Raw genomic sequence first — 19,188 nt, 5'->3', positions numbered from 1 at the left:
TGTTACGTTACCCTGACGAAGAAAGGCACCCTTCATTTTAGGGCTTCTTTCCTTCAATTCGGACTGGGCGGAATCGCAGTGGGGAAAGAGTGAGAACCACTTTAGAATTGAACGGGCCGCGAAGAACGGCCGAGGCTGAGGCACACCAGATGCCGAAGTGCAGCACTGGGTGCAAAGCCCGGGCATCCCCTGACCCGCGCCTCTCACGCTAAGCTCGACCCCCTTTAGGGCGGGACCTCCCACTTCAGCCAATTCTGGGAGCCGAACCCTGGCGGTTTGTACTCTTCCTTTCCAATGAGAAAAAAAGGAAGCCGCTTGGTTCCAATGACCAATCGGAGAAGGCGGCGCCTGGTTGTCAGGCAGGTTTGTAAGAGTTCGGGCCAATTGGAGACACAGACACCGCTCGACCCGGGGCGCAGCGCGCAGGCGGTGGCGAAGAGAAGCCGAGCGGGCCGAGCGCGGCCGAGCAAAGCCGGAGCCGGAGCGGGGCCGCAAGAGCCGGACCGGGTCCGGACGGGCCGAGATGCCCTATAAACTGAAGAAGGAGAAGGTAAGCGTGGCCCTTTTCCCCGCGCCTCCGCCTCGGGGCCTGTGCGGAGCTCTGGGAGGGGCCCGAGCCAGGCCCGGGACAGCCCCGGACTGACCCTCCCGTCCGGCCCCCGCAGGACTCCCGGGGCCGGCCCTCCGCCCCGGCTGCCGGTCGCACCCCCAGCCTGTGCCGCAGCTGAGAAAGCTCCCTCCCTTGTCCGGGGTAGAGTCCCCCGACATGCACCTCCCTCCACCGACCCCCGGCCCAGGGTAACCTCCTCCCTCCAGATCCTGCCCCACTCCCAGGTTACTCCCTTGCCTTTTCTGCCCCCATCCCCTCCCCATCACCTCCCCATCCCCCACCCGTTTGCCGTTTGGGACAGCCGCTTATCTGAGATTGCACCTCCCTCCAGAACTAAGCCCCTTCTCCAACCTCGCGCAGCCCCTTCTCTTCCCTCCTCTTCCCACCCGCCTGGGCCTGGGCCTGGGCCTGCCTTCTCCACCGTCCCCTACAGCCCCTTCTCCCTCCTTGCCAGGCTCCTTGACCTAGAACGGCTCTGCTTTCTCTCTCCTCCACCGAATCTGGCCTAGGCCCCTCCCTCTAGTTCTTCCTTCACACACAAACTTGTAAACCAGGACTGAGCCCTTCCTTCTGCCGATGGAACCTCGGAACGTCAGGGTGTCTGAGCGCATTCAGTGCAATCCCTAGTGATACAGATGAGGAGACTGAAGCCCCGACAGGGGGACAGGGGAAGGGACTTGGCCAAGGTCACACAGCCTGCTGGAGGCCCAGCTGTAATATCAGGTCTCCTGACTTAAAGGCCTCCTCTGTTCCAAAGCCCCTCTAACAGGCACCAACCCACTCCCAGGTTCATCCTCAACCAGTCACCTTTCCTAATCTGGACAGGTTACTCCCCTTATTCCTAATTGAAGATAACCTTTGCATTTTTCCTTTTTTGTACGAGTGCTGGGTTTCTGCCTTTCCTGGGCCACACTGTCCTCAAATTGGGAATCTGCCCTCACTATCAGATTAGCTATCCTTCTTACTCCACAGGGCAGCCACCCCTGGACACCCTTGCCTTTGTCTTGTTGTCTTGACACAGACTGTTTCTTCATGCTGCCTTCTTTCGCCTTCCTCTTCTACCTCCGAACTGCCTTCTCCTCTTCTTCATCCCTGTCTTTCCCTACCCTCTGTTTCCTGCTGTTGCTGATGTCTGACTCAGAGGTGTGGTTCCTTTGAGGTACAGACTCACACAGAGGATGCTAGGATACCAGTTCCAGCCTCCCCCAGCTTCTTCTTTCCTGGGGCTGGTCCTTCACGATGGGCGCTAGCTCTGGCCTGGTGTTCTGCTCACCCACTTTATGACCCCAGAGGTGTCTTGCTTTCATTTGCCCTCTGATTGGCTGGATTGCTGGGCTGCCATCTCTGACCTTATCAGTTAAACTCCCTATCCTGGGGCTGTTGGAGATTTGCCAGGCAGCTCTGATTCTGGATTGTCCCCATAACCTCTCAGGGCCTGAGATTCTGAGTGTTGAGTTGGTGGTGGTATAGCAGGCACTGAACCTCCTTGGGTGCTGAGCTGGGCAGGTTTGGGTGCCCCACCCAGGCCCTGTGTCTTTGGGGAGCAGTCATGCTGAGGTGGTTTGGGCAGCTTAGCGGTAGGTGATGCACACAAAAGTCAGCCACACCAGGGGCTGAAGGGCTCCTACAAAGAGTGTGGAGAGCAAGGCAATTCAGGGGAAGCTGGTGAGGTCCTCACTCATCTGTAGTTGTTAGTCTGATGGAACAGATACTGTCCCATCCACAGAAAGCCTTAATCTACTAGAGGACTGAGAAGAAGAAGAAAAATTCTTAAGACTTGCTAGGACCACAGGTGTTAAGTGTTTGGTTGGGAAAGAGTACGGGAAGGATTGGTTTGCATGGGGCCAGGCATCTTTGATCCCCTTTAAGGTTTAACTTTCCACTTTTGATTTCTAGTTGCATTTGGCCTCCTTCGGTGGTTGACAAGTCCTGACGATGTCACTGGGGTTTGCCTAAAAGGGGTGGGGGCAGAGAGGAGGTGGGGATGGAGGGTCTGTATTGCTCATCCGTCACCTCTCCCCTTTCTCCTTCATCTCTGCTGGTCCCATGCCTGGCCTAACCTCATGGCCTCCTCCCTGAAGCCCATCCTGAACCCTTAGTTGGGGGTGAGCTCTCCCTCCTCCCCTGGATTTGCTGAGTACTCGGTAGGTCACTTATGGCCCTTTTGTGTTCCCTTGGACTGGAATTAATTGTAGACAAGTCTTTTCTTCCCCCTTGAGATAATAACTAAGTTCCATTTTGGTTTGGCATCTCCTTGTACACAGTAGGTGCTCAATGGATGAGTGCTGAGTCAATCCTTGGGGAGATTTTCATCCTTCCTGTTCCCTCATGTTCTGATCTAAGACTTCTCTCTTTTAGGTTCCTGGGTGGTGGCATGCCTCTGCTCCCTCCCACACTCTTCTTGTTCATAATAATAGTTAATAACATTGACTAACATTTCATTTTTTCATGTGCCAGACACTGTGCTAAAGGGAATTAGGGGTACTTCCCTGGCGGTCCAGTCGTCCCGTGCTTCCACTGCAGGGGGCACAGGTTCGATCCCTGGTCGGGGAACTAAGATCCTGCATGCTGTGCGGCACAGACAAAAAAGAAAAAAATTTAAAATTTAAAAATTAAAAAAAAAATAAAGGGAATTAGGTACTTTGATTGTCAGCACTTAATAGGTGAGGAAACAGGCTCAGCGAGGCTAGTTAACTTGCCCATGATTGTATAGCCAGTAAGAGCTGGGCCAGGAACACAGGGCTGACTCTAAACCACATTGCCATGCAACACTGGACAGCTGGGCTGGGCTGAAGTGTGTGCATTTCACCTGCTCTGCGGGAGCCAGGGAGCAAGGGTGGTGGCCTGGTTCCCATGCCCACCCCCCAACACCACCCCCCAGGCAGCCGGGATCTTTCTTCTGCACATTGCCTGGGAGATATGTCTGAGTGCTGCAGGGTGGGTGGAGGGGTACAAAAAGGAACAAGGAGCTCACGATCAAGGAGAGAGGTGAGACGTGGGTGCAGATGGGCCAGCTTTGTCCGAGAGGCCCATGTCTGGGGTGTGTGCAGACGGTCACCTCAGTGTTGCGTCCTGCCTGCACCCCCCCTCATCCTTTTCCTCTCCACCCCACACTCTGCACCACTCGCTGGCCCCTCGGCAAGGGGTGAGTGTGCCCCGCCTGGTCAGTGGGCCCTGGGAGAGTGCCTAGCCACCCAGAGCACAGGGCTCCTTCCCACTGCTATGACTGCCTGGAGCTGCTCCACACCTGGGAACGGCTTCCTGCCTCCCCACCCCCACGAAGCCTTCCCCCTGCTCCAGCCTACGCAGAGCAGAGCTCTCTTCTCCCTGAAATCCTTTTGCCCCCATGGGTATAATCACTGGATTTAACACTTCTCACTGAAGGGGCTCAGGTGCTATCAAGTGGCAGAATCTCAGAGCTAGAAGTGATTTCCAAGGTCCTCCGATCCGATCTGCATTTAAGGCTCGGGACCCTTTTGCATCATGCCTTGGAGGAGGCATGAATGCACCTCTGCTTGAATGCTCTTGGGTTGGGGAGCTTACAGCCTCACTAGGCAGCTGGTTTCTGTGCAGCTGCTCCAGGAGAAAAGTCTTCCTTCTTTGGAGCCTCAGCCTGTCTTCCTGCCACTTCTGCCCGTGGCTCTTGGGCCTCTGGATCCACATAGAACAAGTTGCGTCTTTAGTCCACATGGCAGCCCTTCATTTATTCGTAAAGATCCCTCTTGCTCCCCCACCCGCCATGACTCCTCCCTTCCATTGTTAACTATCCCAGTTCCTGCAGCTGTGGCTCTCAGGACCTGCTTTTGAATCTACTCCCTCTATGGGTTATATATTCCCCGAAGAAAACCTAGCATTTGTCTTTGTCCCTCCCAAAGTGTGATGCTCTCGACTGAACCAGATCCTCCAGAATGGCCCCATCAGTGCCAAGGACGGGGCGCTTCCACGTCCCCTGGTGCCAGGCACTCTGCACAGGTCTGTTAACTGGATGGCAGGTCACATGAGCTGCCGTGGCAGCCACAGCACATGGATGATTTGTGTTGAGCTTGCAGTCAGACCTAAATCCCCAAGTCTTTTTCACATTTTCCTCATCCTGTCCCTGGGCAGTTGCTTTTTTTTGGCCCAAAGCATAGGAAGAGATGCTGGGCAGGCCAGGGCTCTGAGCCAGCAGCTAGGTTCCCAAGGGAGACTTTGGACTTGTGCTCATTCTTTATAGCAATTCTGGGCCTTGTCGCCATCCCTGTCCTTGTGCTTGTCTACCGAGGCGTTCTTGGGACGATTCCTATACCTGTTAGCATCCCTGGGCCCCACTGATTATGCCAGAAGCAGTTTCTAGTCTGGGTGCTGTTTGTGATATCCTAAAAAGGCTTCCAGGTCTTTCCAGATGGCCTCGAGGGTAGAGTGGTGACTCCCTTCCCTCCAGCATGAGAGCCTCAGGCCCCCTCTGCCCGCTTTAGCCAGAAGCCAGTCTGAGCAGCTTCTTCCATGCTGCTTCTCCCTTGAGCCTCGTCACCCTGGTTCTTACTTGACCGAGGCCCTAACGCATACAACAGCCTTGTGAGGTGAAGGAGCATGGTCATGCTGGATTATTGTGTGTTAGAGTTGTCTTCCTAACCAGATTCTGAACTCGTTGGTGCCTTTGAGGGACTGAATCTCCCTTTGTGTACCCCAACCTGCCACCCCACCGCCCCAGGTTTAAGGTAGGTGCTCAGTGGTGCTGATTGACTGATTGATTCAATTGGACGGAGGAGAATTACAACAGAGACCTGAGGGATGAGGATGAGGCCTCTCCCTTCCTTGGCATCTGTTAACTCTACCTCCGTCTTCTCCCTTCAGGAGCCCCCCAAGCTTGCCAAAGGCGCGGCGAAGCCCAGCAGCTCGAGCAAGGATGGTGGCGGCGAGAGCGCTGAGGAGGTAATGAACGTGGGCATAGCCCTAGTTACGGTGCAGGCGCCAGTTCCACCTGCTTGATGGCCAGTGGGGTGGGGGATCTCAGGGGCCCGGAGATTATTGGGACAGAAGGGAAGGATACTTTCATAGCCAGGGAGGGGCCTGGACAGCCCATCCAGGCTGCCCTCAGGCAGGCTTTCCCTTTGGCGGCTATGAACCAAATAAGCCCTCCAGTTTTTCCGATTCCGCAGGGATTCCTGTGAAAGTCAATTCTCTGTCTACCAAAGTGTTGAGAATTCCTTTTCTCTTAGGGCAAGAAGCTAGGGGCATTGAGTCCTGGGGAGGAGGGAAAAGTACACGGGTGCACATGGGTGCTCAGTGGGGTGACTTCAGTGTAGCTCTGGGTGGGGCAGGGGTGGGGAGTGGCTGATGCCCTTGAGTCGGGCAGGGCTGGGCGCACCTCTCTTGGTCCCGATCAGACGGGAGCTGCTGAAGGACAGGCATGAGCAGAGGTCAGCGCAGCTTGGCAATCTAGGGCTGTAAAGCAATAAATGGCAAGCAGAGAGCACACGGGGGTGGAGGGACTTAAGGAAGTCCAGAGTGTGTCCATGGAAGCTTGGGCGTGTGCTCAGTGGTATGCTTGGATGCTGAAGGGTCCTGGGAGCACACTGAGCGAGCGCCTGTGTTACCCGGAAGCTGGTGATCCTTGCTTTCTGCGCTTCCTCCCTCCTGTGCTAAACTGTTCAGAGGGATGGAGGTGAACAGGAAATGGAGCTGTCTAATTCTGAGCAGGTCTTGTGGATTGGGGGCAGGTCATGGAGAGGAGATCGATTGAAAAGTGTTTGGTTGGGGTTAACTCTGGATTTGGATTTTTCTGGATACTTCTGGTCCCTGTCACCTCCAAAGAGAGCCAAGCACTTTTCACACCTGCGACCATCATTTTACCCTCACTTGAGTGATGGGAGGAAGCAGGGTAGGTTTTCTCCATCTTACAGACGTGAGAGTTGAGGACCACAGAAGAGAAATTCCTCCTTCCTCTGCACATACACTGGCATCTGAACATGTCTCTAGGCCAGTCCTTGTCACTCAGTTCTGGCACTGTTGGTTCCCGGATGTGTTTCTCTCCCCCAGGCTGTGAACTCTGAGGGAAGGCGCTTGCTTCTTCCCCACACCTGTGTGCTGACGCCCTTGGTTCACAGGAGATCACCAGGAGATGCTTCTGGAGGGCACACCCTCTGGGCTCAGTCTCCCCTTCAGGAGCCATGACATGTGTGGGACCCACAGGGAAGGTGGCGGGAGCCGGCAACTGATACTCAAAGCAAGAGACTTGGAAACAGGATTTAAAGGCACAGAAAGGAATAGCTTGGGGGGCCACTCCTGCCTTCTGCCTGACTCCCTCCTGCTCATTCAGTTACTAGACAGATTGGCTGTCATTTCCTGGAAGTAGCCCTCCTTGACCACCTGCCCCCATCCCCATGCCCAGGACGCGGTCAGGGCCCCTGGTACCCAGCATCACTCCATGGCAGTGCTTAACCACAGCTGTAATGAAACAATTCCGTGGGAATTCATTGTGTGTCAGTTGTCTCCTGTGTTAACACTTAGCTCCTGAGAGGCTCTCGCTCACACCGAAGGGCCTGGCCCACCGGAAGCACCTGCATTTGAATGCATTAGTGAATGGATGAGCAAACAAACCAACTTCAAATTAGACCTGCAAGGAACCTCTCTTTTCATAGGTAGGAAAACGAAGGCTCAAGCAGCTTAAGAAATAAGCTGAGACCAGCTGCTGTGATTTCTCCACCGCCCTCTGGAAGAGGAGAGTGTCGTGTTCACCTTGGGCTCTGTTTTATGAAATGCCGCTCAGGGCTCACCTGTCTGAGGCAGCTGCAGGAATTCTCCATGATTTTGCAGAAATGCACCCAGGTGGCCCCAGGCAGTGGGACATGGAATAGTTGGGGGCCAGGCTGTGAGGCCCAGGTCATCAAAAGCTGTTTGTCACAGTCCTTCTCTTGCCCTTTTTCTTTCTTTTCCTTTTTTTTTTTTGATGTGGACCATTTTTAAAGTCTTTATTGAATTTGTTACAATATTGCTTCTGTTTTATGTTTTGTTTTTTTTTTGGCTGCGAAGCATGTGGGATCTTAGCTCCCGACCAGGGATCGAACTTGCACCCCCTGCATTGGAAGGCAAAGTCTTAACCACTGGACCGCCAAGGAAATCCCTCCCTTGCCCTTTTTCTAGTCAAGAATTTTGGGTTCTTACAGCCAAACTTACCCCGTGTCAAGCATTTGCCAGTCTTTCCAACTGATCTTAATAATTTATAGCAGCCAACATTTATTTTATTGAGCAGTTACTTGTGTATTAGTTTCCTAGGACAGCCATAAGCAATTACCATGAATTGGGTGGCTTAAAATACCAGAAATTTATTCTCTCATAGCTGTGGAGGTCAGAAGTCTGAAATCAAGGTGTCAGCAGGCCATGTTCCTCTGAGGTTCTAGGGAAGAATCTCTTCCACGCCTCTCTCCCAGCTTCGGTGGCTTTCTGCGATCTGCTCCTTGGCTTGTAGAACCATCGTTCCAATCTCTGCCTCCATCTTCGCTCAGCGTTCTCCCCTGTGCCTCTGTCTCTGTGTCCAAATTTCCCTCTTCTTATAAGAACACCAGTCATGTTGGATTTAGGGCCCACCCTAATCCAGTATGACCTCATTTTAACTTGATTACATCTGCAAAGACCCTGTTTCCAAATACGATCACATTCATAGATGTTGGGTTGATGTGAGTTTTGGGGGGACACTGTTCAACCCAGTACAGTCTGTCCCAGGCACTGTGCTAAGTACGCATGCATTTAATCTTATAATCTTCTCATTTAATCTCTACAGCAGTCCCTGAGGTCATCTGTTATCATCATCAGCCCCATTTTACAGAGGAAACTGAGGCTTAGTGATGTTAAGTAGCTTTTACTCAGCAGTAAAACAGCAGAGCTGGAATTCAGCGCAGGTCTGTGGCCAGTCCTCCCGTGTTCTTAATGACCTAATAGACTGGTTCTAAGATTCTAGAAGAGTCTTAGAATGGAAAGGAGCCTTGAGAGATTAGGTCAGACTCTGCTACAAGGCAAGGGTCTTTCCTGGCCTGTCTTTGGAAAAAGCATTTCAGTGCTGTGGACTTTTCTGTGTGCTGTGCCCTGTCCTGAGTTCTGGGAACAGGGACAGAGGGAGGAAGAAACGATCCTGGTCTCCCCCACTTCAGCCTGACATCACTGTAGCCAGAGTTGTTACCCTAAAAACATTTTTGGTCCTATCAGTCCTTTACTTAAAAGCCCCTCTTGGCATCTCATTGCTCACAAATTCAAATATGCAGCCTCAGGCCTCCTGGGCTGGCCCTGCCCTGTTCTTCCAGCCCCTCTGGACTTTCCATCTTCCAACCCGACAAGCCTTTTGTGGCTCAGGGCTCTTATTGGTGTCATCCCATTGGCCTGGACTGCTTTATCTCTCTCTTTTCATTCTTTGCCTAAACCCGTGTTTATCCTTTAAGAGACAAATCAAAAGTCACCTCTTCAGGGAGGGCTTCCCTGATTCTTCAGGCAGAGTTTGTCACTCAGCCCTCTGAGTTCCTGAATCTCTTGCGGCGCTCTGGTTTTGCATTGCCCTGTACTAATGGCTGCTTTCGTGTCTTGCCCACTGGACTTTGAGCTCTTCGAGGGCAAGGGCCATGTCTTATTCCCTTTTTAATCTCTAATGCGTAGCATGATGTTTATTGAATAAATGAATTAAGAATGGGTATGGGGGGGCTTCCCTGGTGGCGCAGTGGTTGAGAGTCCGCCTGCTGATGCAGGGGACATGGGTTCGTGCCCCGGTCCGGGAAGATCCCACATGCCGCAGAGCGGCTGGGCCCGTGAGCCATGGCCGCTGAGCCAGCGCGTCCGGAGCCTGTGCTCCACAACGGGAGAGGCCACAACAGTGAGAGGCCCGTGTACTGAAAAAAAACAAAACAAACAAACAAACAACAAAAAAAGAATGGGTATGGGGTTGGCCAAAAAGTTCATTTGGTTTTTTTGTAAGCTGTTACGAAAAACCCAAACGAACTCTTTGGCCAACCCAACAGTGCTCTAGGTGTCAATATAGGAGAGAATGCCTCTCTGATTTTCAGGGTTTGAAACTAAAATGATCTTCACTCAGCTAGTTAATTCATTATGCAAAAGCTATAACATTAATCTTTGCGTTTTTCACTGATAATTTTATCTTTCGTCTTTCTACTACAGTACCTTCTATAGTGCTTAACTTATATTTCTATGTCCTACTTTATGTTTAAATATATGGGTTTAATGATTACAGGTGTCTGTGTTAGGGTCAGATTGGAATGGAATTGGTTCAGAGTGGGCAAGTATAGTTGCAGTCTCCTGAGTGTGAGGGTGGTGTATAAATTCAAAGCCCCACTGGAGGGGCTTCCCTGGTGGCGCAGTGGTTGAGAATCCGCCCGCCAGTGCAGGGGACACGGGTTCGAGCCCTGGTCCGGGAAGATCCCACATGTGGCGGAGCAACTAAGCCCGTGCGCCACAATTACAGAGCTTGCGCTCTAGAGCCCACGAGCCACAACGAAGAGCAGCCCCCACTCACCGCAACTAGAGAAAAGCCTGCGTGCAGCAGCTAAGACCCAATGCAGCCAAAAATAAATAAATAAATTTATATTTTTAAAAAAAGCCCCACTGGATTGCAGGAGGCCTGAATCTAGGAAGGCTTCTTGGCGTTTGGATCCTGTTGCAAGTTTAGAAGTGGGAGGAGACGGTTGTTCAGGCAGAGGAGACAGCCACTGTGGAGTCTCAGAAGTGGGAGCAGGCAGGTCACCAGCTTGCCTTTGGGCCGTGTCCACCCATGCTCTGATGGCTGCAGAAGGTTCTCCTGGGGATGCAGCTGCCTCTCATCTCCAGCCCAGGTCAACAAAGGAGAAGTTGGAAGCTAGAGCTTTTAGGAGAAAGGGTTGAATGTGAAGTGAGTTGCTGGCACACACCTATACTCCCTTCTGACAAGTATGTTTCCAGGGCTTTGCTGGCCGGCCCAGCTGTCTCTCAGCTGCTCCGTGTATCTGGGGCCTGGGAGCCAATGGTCCTTATAAAACCAGGGTGGCCCAGTGGGCTGGGGGCGGGGCAGACTAAGCCGGCTCAGCTGCTCTCCGGCCACCCCAGCCTTCAATAATGCCATCCTGAAGGGGAAGGGACCTTAGGCATCAACTCATTGGGTGGCTTTTTAAACTATGATTTTCAGCCATGCAATCTCTGTTTTCTTAAAACCTTACTTGGGGGCTTCCCTGGTGGCGCAGTGGTTGAGAGTCCGCCTGCCGGTGCAGGGGACACGGGTTCGTGCCTCGGTCCGGGAAGATCCCACATGCCACAGAGCGGCTGGGCCCGTGAGCCATGGCCGCTGCGCGTCCGGAGCCTGTGCTCCACAACGGGAGAGGCCACAACGGTGAGAAGCCCGCGTACTGCAAAAAACAAAAACAAAAACAAAAACAAAAACACCTTACTTGGAGAGTGTTTGGACTACTGATCTAGTCCAACCCTCTGCTCGTTAGCAGAGAAAATTGAGGTCTTGCTTTTCCCTTTTTGGGAAGAAGGCCTCCTTTCTCTGGATGTCCCCTAAGTGCGAGATTCATGGAGATGCAGGGTTTCTGCATCTTATCTGGGAGGATGGAGAGAGACATATTTTTCCCGAGTCTTGTTCCTCAGTTGCCACTGAGCCCCTCAGCCTAGTATCTCTGATGTTTCTCCTTCCCACTCTGCTCCCACCACTGTGCAGGGCTTTGTTCTGAAGGTCCCCGGTCAGGACAGGAGGGACCTATGGAGATGGGCCTGGGCTTGGTGTCCCCCGCCCGCCCTGTCCTCCCATCAATCAAATAACCAGTCATTCACTGAATGCCTGTTAGGTGTCAGTGCCAGTGCTGAGGAGACCCAGAGGGGCACAAACCAGGGTCCTGGCTTTAAAGGGACTTGCTTTCTAGTGGGGAGATGACACATGAGCAAAGTGATCAAGAGGTGTCACTGGGGATGATCCCAGAGCCAATGGAACAGATAAGCAGTGTCAGAAGGTTGAGGGTGGAGGGTGGACATGCAAGTCCTGGAGTGATTGGAGAAGGCTTTTTGGAAGAAGGTGGGTCTTGAAAGATGCAATGCCTTCTTGGGTTCTCCCATTTTATTTTATTATGTTTTTGGCCACGCTATGTGGCTTGTGAGATCTTAGTTCCCCACCCAGGGATTGAACCCAGGCCCACAGCAGTGAAAGCACGGAGTCCTAACCACTGGACTGCCAGGGAATTCCCTGGGTTCCCCCATTTTAAAACAAGAAGGATAATGAACTCTAAGGAACATTTGAGGTGTGCTACTTTCAGGAATTTCCAGGCTGTATTTCTAAAATCCAGGGATGGGAAATAATAATAATAACAACAACAATAGTAGAAGATACTGCTTATAAGACACTTCTGTGTGCCATATACTGTTCATTTAAATCCTTATTACAACCCTGTGAGGTAGTACTATTGCCATCCCCACTTTACAGATGAGGCACAGAGAGGCTATATGACCTCCTGGAGGTTACTCAGCTAATAAATGGCAGAGCCAGTAGTCAAACCCAGGCAGTCAGGCTCAAGTCTGTGCCCTTGACTGTTGAGCTCCACTGATAAGGATTGGGTTGTTCCTGCGACAGGGAAATGGGGAGAGTCTGATGCACACCAGGCTCTGGCCCCCTGTCCTTTTGCCCCTCTCCTTCGTCCTCTACCAAGGTGTGATCCATCCTCCGTATACAGGAAGAGAGACCCCAGACTTCAGGGTGCCTTGCACTGTCTAACCAGAAAAATCACACTGGTTGAGTGTAGTCATAGCAAGGGAGGTGTGTGATGACTGCTCTTGTCCCACTTCTTTGCATTCCCCTAGTCAAATTGGTGTCTGGGGCTCATTTCAGGAGGAGGAGAGGGCCAGATGGCCAAAGCGGTAATGAGCTACACTGGACCCAAGGCCTGCCCTGGGCTGGATCCAGCGCTCCTCTCCTGCCTCTGACCCCCAGATAGGTCACAAGCTTGACGTAATTGTTTCTATAAAAAATTCAAGAGCGTACAAAGCATAACATTTGTCTTCCTCCTTGCCCCTTATCCCAGAGAGTTTCATATTCTCCCATTCTTATTTTATGAAGTAAGAGTTTACGGAGCGGGCTGGAGAGGAGGCGGGGATGGCAGGTGTGAGCACAGGAGGGCAGTTTTCCTGTGGTGTAGGGACCCGGCTGGACGTGACCTCACTCCTCTGGTCCTGTTGCAGTCTCTTCTCTGGTTGGGGGGAAGGGCTGTCCTGTGGCTCACCCTCTCCCCTCTCCCAGCAGGGGGTTACCTGGACAGTACCTATGAGTGGACAGCCCTGCAAACACCTGTTTGTATGCTTCTGAAAATGGGCTTCGTGGGGCTCTGACACCCGTGTCTGGGAGGAAGTAAAGAAGTAACTTTTGGAAATTAGCTGTATTTCTCCCATTATATTGCCTTTTTTTTTTTTTTTTTTTGGCCGTGCTGTGTGGCTTGCAGGATCTTAGTTCCCTGACCAGGGATCGAACCCAGGCCCCGTGCAGTGGAAGCATAGAGTCCTAACCACTGGACTGCCAGGGCATTCCCTATTTCTCCATTATAAAAGCAGTGTCAGCTTGTAAAAAATTTAGGGAAATAGGAAAAAGTCATGTCTCATTCTGTCATTACAGGAGATAGTCATGAACACAGGCACTTGTTCTTTCTTTTTCTTAACTGGATTTTGGGTTCTGTGCATGTTTTAATATGGGTGAGCTCATTTTGATATACAGGTTTGTATTATCCTTATTTAACTTAGCATATAGGAAGCAATTTTCTCTCATTCCATAGTTTTACTCTTTTTGTTTTGTTTTTAATTTTTATCAGCGTGGTGATAGGTGCATTGTTCAGAAGGTCAGATAATACTCTCAGGCTTGTAATGAGCAGGGCAGCCCCTGTCGCCGGCCCCTCTTCTCCTGTTGTTTCGTGGCAACCACATTCACCTCCTAACTCTTTCCTTGCAGGTTGACTTTTGTACCTCCAAACAAGATCCTTTTACTGATTTTTTTTTTCCCTTTATTTTGTGAGCTTTAGATATCTCTTGACTTCCTAACGTGGAAAATTAAGGTCCGAGTGTCTTATACCTCCATGCAGACTTTTCCCCTCTTCTCAGAATACTTATCACCCGTTTTGGGTAAATTACTCTGACTGTGTAAACATTTTTCACAGCTGAATCACGTATCATTACATTTAGTACATAGTTTTCATAAACATAATTTTAACTCCATGATTTCCATGTATTTATATACTGGCCATTATAAATAAGACCATAAAAAGTGTTTTTGCACAAAGCCTTTTTTATATTTAGGATTTTGCTTAATCTATATTTCTAGTAGTTAAACTGCTGAGATATGGGGAGGAGTTTCTTTAACTGAAGACTATCACACGTTCAGTAAATGATAAAATAGAGTAATCTTCGCTGTACTGCTCGATGCATTTTTACATATGTTTATGCTATGAACCACCTCCCAGACTCAGTCAAGATACGGAATGTTTCCATTAGTCAGAAAGGTCCTCGTGCCCCTTCTCGGTCACCACCCGCATCTCCCCAACCCACACCGCTGCCACCCCCTCCCCGGCAGGAGAGCCACTTGTCTGACTTCTGTCACTGTCAGTCCATCAATCAGCTTTGCCTGTTCAGGAACGGGAGTGAGCGTTTTGAAGGCTCTTGATGCACAGGCAGCGGGCGTCACTTTGGGAGACACGCCTTCTAGACCGCCCCCTTCCACGGCCACGTCCCGCAGTTATGTCTGACCCTGGTCTTGGCTCCTTCGGGGCGGGAGGCAGCTGCTTGCTGCCCAGGCCCATAGAGGCATAAACTGACCCGGGGCTGGGCGGTGGGCCAGGCCTGGGGTGGATAGCGCAGCTTGGCGAGTGCACTCCAGTGACTCGCTCGTTTGACCAGGCCCAGCCCCAGCCGCAGCCGCCACCGCAGCCACCACCGCAGCCGCCATCATCCAACAAGCGTCCTAGCAACAGCACGCCGCCCCCCACACAGCTCAGCAAAATCAAGTACTCAGGGGGGCCCCAGATTGTCAAGAAGGAGCGACGGCAAAGCTCCTCCCGCTTCAACCTCAGCAAGAACCGGGAGCTGCAGAAGCTTCCTGCCCTGAAAGGTACTTGGGAAAGGTCAAGAGGGCTGTGGCATCAGACCTAGGGGACAGTGGGTGTTGGCAGAATGGAGGTTTGGGGGTGTTTGGGGGAGGGTGGAAGCTCTAGAGAATGTGAGAGGGAGTTGCGCTGGGGCTGGGGGTGGGCGTCAGGGGAGCAGGATGGTGGCAGGAAGGGATCGGGGAACGCCCTGCGAGGTGAGCAGGGCATAGCAGTGAAGGACCACAGAGGAGACCTGACCATGGCCCATCCGCCCCTAGACTCACCAACCCAGGAGCGGGAGGAGCTGTTTATCCAGAAGCTACGCCAGTGCTGCGTCCTCTTTGACTTTGTGTCAGACCCACTCAGTGACCTCAAATTCAAGGAGGTGAAGCGGGCGGGGCTCAACGAAATGGTGGAGTACATCACCCACAGCCGCGATGTTGTCACCGAGGCCATTTACCCTGAGGCCGTCACTATGGTAGGCACAGGGAAAGGGGAAAGCGGGCAGGGACGGGGGCCCCGGAAAAGCCCAGACCTGCCCAGAGAGCTCTCACCTGGGCCCTCCCTACCCCTCAGTTTTCAGTGAACCTCTTCCGGACGCTGCCACCTTCCTCAAATCCCACCGGGGCCGAGTTTGACCCTGAGGAAGATGAGCCCACCCTGGAGGCCGCCTGGCCGCATCTCCAGGTACCAGAGCAAAGAGGGCAGGGGCCTGGCTGTGGGCAGTGGGGCACTCTGAGCCCTGCAGCAAGGGGGCTCTCCCAGTGCTTGGGGAATGCCCCTAAGTGATGCTCCTTTCCCCCCGCAGCTCGTGTACGAGTTTTTCTTACGTTTCCTTGAGTCTCCCGATTTCCAGCCAAATATAGCCAAGAAGTACATTGACCAGAAGTTTGTCCTTGCTGTGAGTCCCTGAAGTTCCTGCCTTCCCCTCCTTCCAGTCCATGAACTCTAGCCCCACGTCCCCTGCCTCCAGTCCAAGCTGCTCTTTTTGCTTCTGCTGAATATAGGTACTCTATTGGGTTTCAGCTGTGTCTGGTGCAAATTGACCATGGGGGTTAAACAAACCTACTCTGTCCATAAGAAGCTTCCAGCATAATGGAAGGAAACAAAAAAGCAACACTGTTACCCCCCGCCCCACCCAATGGGGAATGCAGCACGTATTCCCAGACATCACCTGGGGTAGAGCAGTGCAATAGAATCGCTCTTCCCAGAGACTTGTCTCCATGCACCCTCTTCAGAGGGCTTCCTCTGGCCAGGACCCAAGTCACCCCAGCCCTGGCTTTCCCCGGCTCCTGCCTCACTGCCGCCTCTCCTCCCGCTTGCTCCCAGCTCCTGGACCTGTTTGACAGTGAGGACCCTCGAGAGCGGGACTTCCTCAAGACCATCTTGCATCGCATCTATGGCAAGTTTTTGGGGCTCCGGGCTTATATCCGTAGGCAGATCAACCACATCTTCTACAGGTGAGGCCAGGAGCCTGGGCTCAGGAGCAAAGCAAGCCCCTCACTAAGATGGGGTGGGAGAAGGGTGGTAGGTGGGACTCCACAGAATGCTGGAGGGGCACCAGGGGTTATCAAGAGAGTCTTTGTTCTTCCCTCAGGTTCATCTATGAGACGGAGCATCACAATGGGATTGCCGAGCTCCTGGAGATCCTGGGCAGGTGAGAGGTGGGGCGGGGGCACACATGCCTAGAAGAGGTCGGGAGGATTGATGCATTGAGCTTGGACCTGGCCCTTTGGTCCTGACAACCCTCCCTTAACTCCCAGCATCATCAATGGCTTTGCCTTGCCCCTGAAAGAAGAGCACAAGATGTTCCTCATCCGTGTCCTGCTTCCCCTTCACAAGGTCAAGTCTCTGAGTGTCTACCACCCTCAGGTGAGCGGCCTTCCTCCTGCTGATCCCCGGCCCTGGCTGCAGAGAAAAGAGGGAAGGGGAAGCATTCCAGCCGTGATGGGGCGGCAGAGGGAGCAGGGGGCAGAATTCCTCTCCACGCCTCCCCTTCTGTTCCGGGGTCTGGTTTCTGTCACCGACCTCTCTGTGACCTTCTGAGCCCTGCACCTCACCTCCTTTCTGTCTCAACCTTCTGCAGCTGGCGTACTGCGTGGTACAGTTCCTGGAGAAGGAAAGCAGCCTCACTGAGCCGGTAACTCCCCTGCTGGGCCCCAGGGTCCACCTCTCCCTGTCAGCAGCACTTGCCAGCAGCAGCTATTGAGCGGTGCTGCAAGCACTCACGGGCGATGTAACCCGACAGGTGGCATGGTTTCCTCTCTAAAGGAGAAGTAAAACCTTTGTGCACCTAGGAAGCATCCAAGCCGGAGAAACAGGAGCACTTAGCTGAGGCCACCCAAGCTGTGCCCACCGGGGTTGGGGGGAGAGGGCAGGGTGGCTTCCTGGAGACCCAGACAGGTGTTGAGTGAGAATTTTATTCCCGTGTCCTCCTCTTCTCGCAGGTGATCGTGGGCCTTCTCAAGTTCTGGCCCAAGACCCACAGCCCCAAGGAGGTGATGTTCCTGAATGAGCTAGAGGAGATTCTGGATGTCATTGAACCTTCAGAGTTCAGCAAAGTGATGGAACCACTCTTCCGCCAGCTTGCCAAGTGTGTCTCCAGCCCCCATTTCCAGGTGAGACCCAGACCCAGAACATCCCAGCCCCTGCCTCCCAGAAAACTGAGGAGGGTCTTCAGCATAGCGAGCCATGTCCCCACTGAGTCTCGCCTGTCCCCACCAGGTGGCAGAGCGTGCCCTCTATTACTGGAACAATGAGTACATCATGAGCCTGATAAGTGACAATGCTGCCCGAGTCCTTCCCATCATGTTCCCTGCACTCTACAGGAACTCCAAGAGCCACTGGAACAAGTAGGGAACTGGGGTGGCACTGGGCACTGAGGATCTGGTTTTGGAATATGGGAGGGTGTGGATGGACTCAAGAGCCAGTGGTCTCATCTGGTCCCTCAGCAAGCGGGGCTGGTGCCCACTGCATATTAATAGGGCCTTGAGGGACTGACCGGGGAGAAAAGATACCCACGTGAGAGATCTGTGCTACCCAGCAGCAGAGCAGTGGCCTCTGTCGCATCTCTTCTTGAGGTCAGATATTCTGCAGCTTTGGAGATGTAATTCCATGTTGTGAGAAGCTGATGTGATCCTCTTAGTATGTATTAAATCCCAGCATTGTTAAAAGGCTTTCCTGTTTAAAGCTGTGCGCTGGGAGGCCATTCGTGTGGGCTAGAAGAGTAGGAGGTAGTGGGGAAAAGGGAGCTCTTGGAGCACGGGGTGCAGGAAGGATGGGCAGGCAGACTCATATTTTAAAGGGCCTGAACTGCCAATCTCAAGTCACATGATTTGGCCAGAGCGATGAGCTTACACTGTACAGAGGCTGGTGGGATGGGAGTAGTACATGAGAAAGCTCTTAGCACAGACACCTTGTGGGAGAGAGCAAACTGAGGTCCCGGCACTGAGGGCAGGCTCTGGCCTCTTATACGTCGTCTTTCTTCCTGGCGGCAGGACAATCCATGGCCTGATCTACAATGCCCTGAAGCTGTTTATGGAGATGAATCAGAAGCTGTTTGATGACTGTACACAACAGTACAAGGCAGAGAAGCAGAAGTGAGTCTCTCTCTCCTTGGGGGTGTTCCTCTTCCACACCAGCCCCCTGTGCTTCTCTCTCAAGCCCACCCCAATCCTGTCTTTGTTCCCTCAGGGGCCGGTTCCGAATGAAAGAGAGAGAAGAGATGTGGCAAAGGATTGAGGAGCTGGCTCGCCTTAACCCCCAGGTGAGGTGCTTCTGCCCTTGCCCTGAACTGAGGGGTCCAGCCTGGGTTGGGGGAGGGTTTGTCTGAGGAGGGGCAGGAAGCAAACAGGGTCCCCATACTTCCCAAGTGGCTCTCGCCACTTGTCTGCCTCCTTTCCTCTCAGTATCCCATGTTCCGAGCGCCTCCACCACTGCCTCCTGTGTACTCGATGGAGACGGAGACCCCCACGGCAGAGGACATCCAGCTTCTGAAGAGAACGGTGGAGACAGAGGCCGTGCAGGTGGGAGGGCACGGGGAGCAGAAAGACAAGACAGCCCGGGGAGGGAGAGGAGACAAGAGCCGCAGAGCCAAGGAATCAGGGCAGGGAACAGTGGGATTTCTCGGGACTTGGTCACCATTCCTCACCTCCTGCACATCCCCACACAGATGCTAAAGGACATCAAGAAGGAGAAAGTGCTGCTTCGGCGGAAGTCAGAGCTGCCTCAGGACGTGTACACCATCAAGGCACTGGAGGCGCACAAGCGGGCGGAAGAGTTTCTAACTGCCAGCCAGGAGGCGCTCTGACCTCCTCACCCTCCCACCACAGGGCCACAGCCCACTCAGCCCTGGGACACTGCCCCAGCCCTCCACCTTCTGCTCCCCACTGGCTGACTTGGGGCAAGGCAGGGCCTCTCTGCTCTAGGGAGGGGGATGAGGCACTTGAAGCGGGGACACCCGCAGAGTGGTCCCTCTTCTCCCCTGAAACGTGTTCATGCCTCCCCGCGGCTAGT

General features: G+C 53.0%; 1 protein-coding gene across 1 annotated transcript; it reads left to right on the top strand.

The window, feature by feature from the left end:
- Positions 1 to 399: 399 nt before the first annotated feature.
- PPP2R5D (protein phosphatase 2 regulatory subunit B'delta) lies at positions 400 to 19,094 on the top strand. The gene is made up of 16 exons (XM_082662914.1): positions 400 to 550; positions 5,444 to 5,521; positions 14,486 to 14,696; positions 14,952 to 15,151; positions 15,250 to 15,360; positions 15,482 to 15,574; positions 16,003 to 16,133; positions 16,271 to 16,330; positions 16,437 to 16,545; positions 16,760 to 16,813; positions 17,121 to 17,291; positions 17,398 to 17,525; positions 18,171 to 18,272; positions 18,367 to 18,439; positions 18,582 to 18,698; positions 18,845 to 19,094. Exons 1-16 carry the CDS (start codon positions 524 to 526, stop codon positions 18,980 to 18,982), a joined length of 1,803 nt encoding a protein of 600 aa, XP_082519040.1. The 5' UTR covers positions 400 to 523; the 3' UTR covers positions 18,983 to 19,094.
- The last annotated feature ends 94 nt before the right edge of the window (positions 19,095 to 19,188 follow it).

This window comes from Grampus griseus (genome assembly GCF_964374135.1).
Source record: "Grampus griseus genome assembly, chromosome: 10".
In the NCBI taxonomy this organism is placed as follows: domain Eukaryota; kingdom Metazoa; phylum Chordata; class Mammalia; order Artiodactyla; family Delphinidae; genus Grampus; species Grampus griseus.
This window is presented reverse-complemented; position numbering and strand designations above follow the sequence as displayed.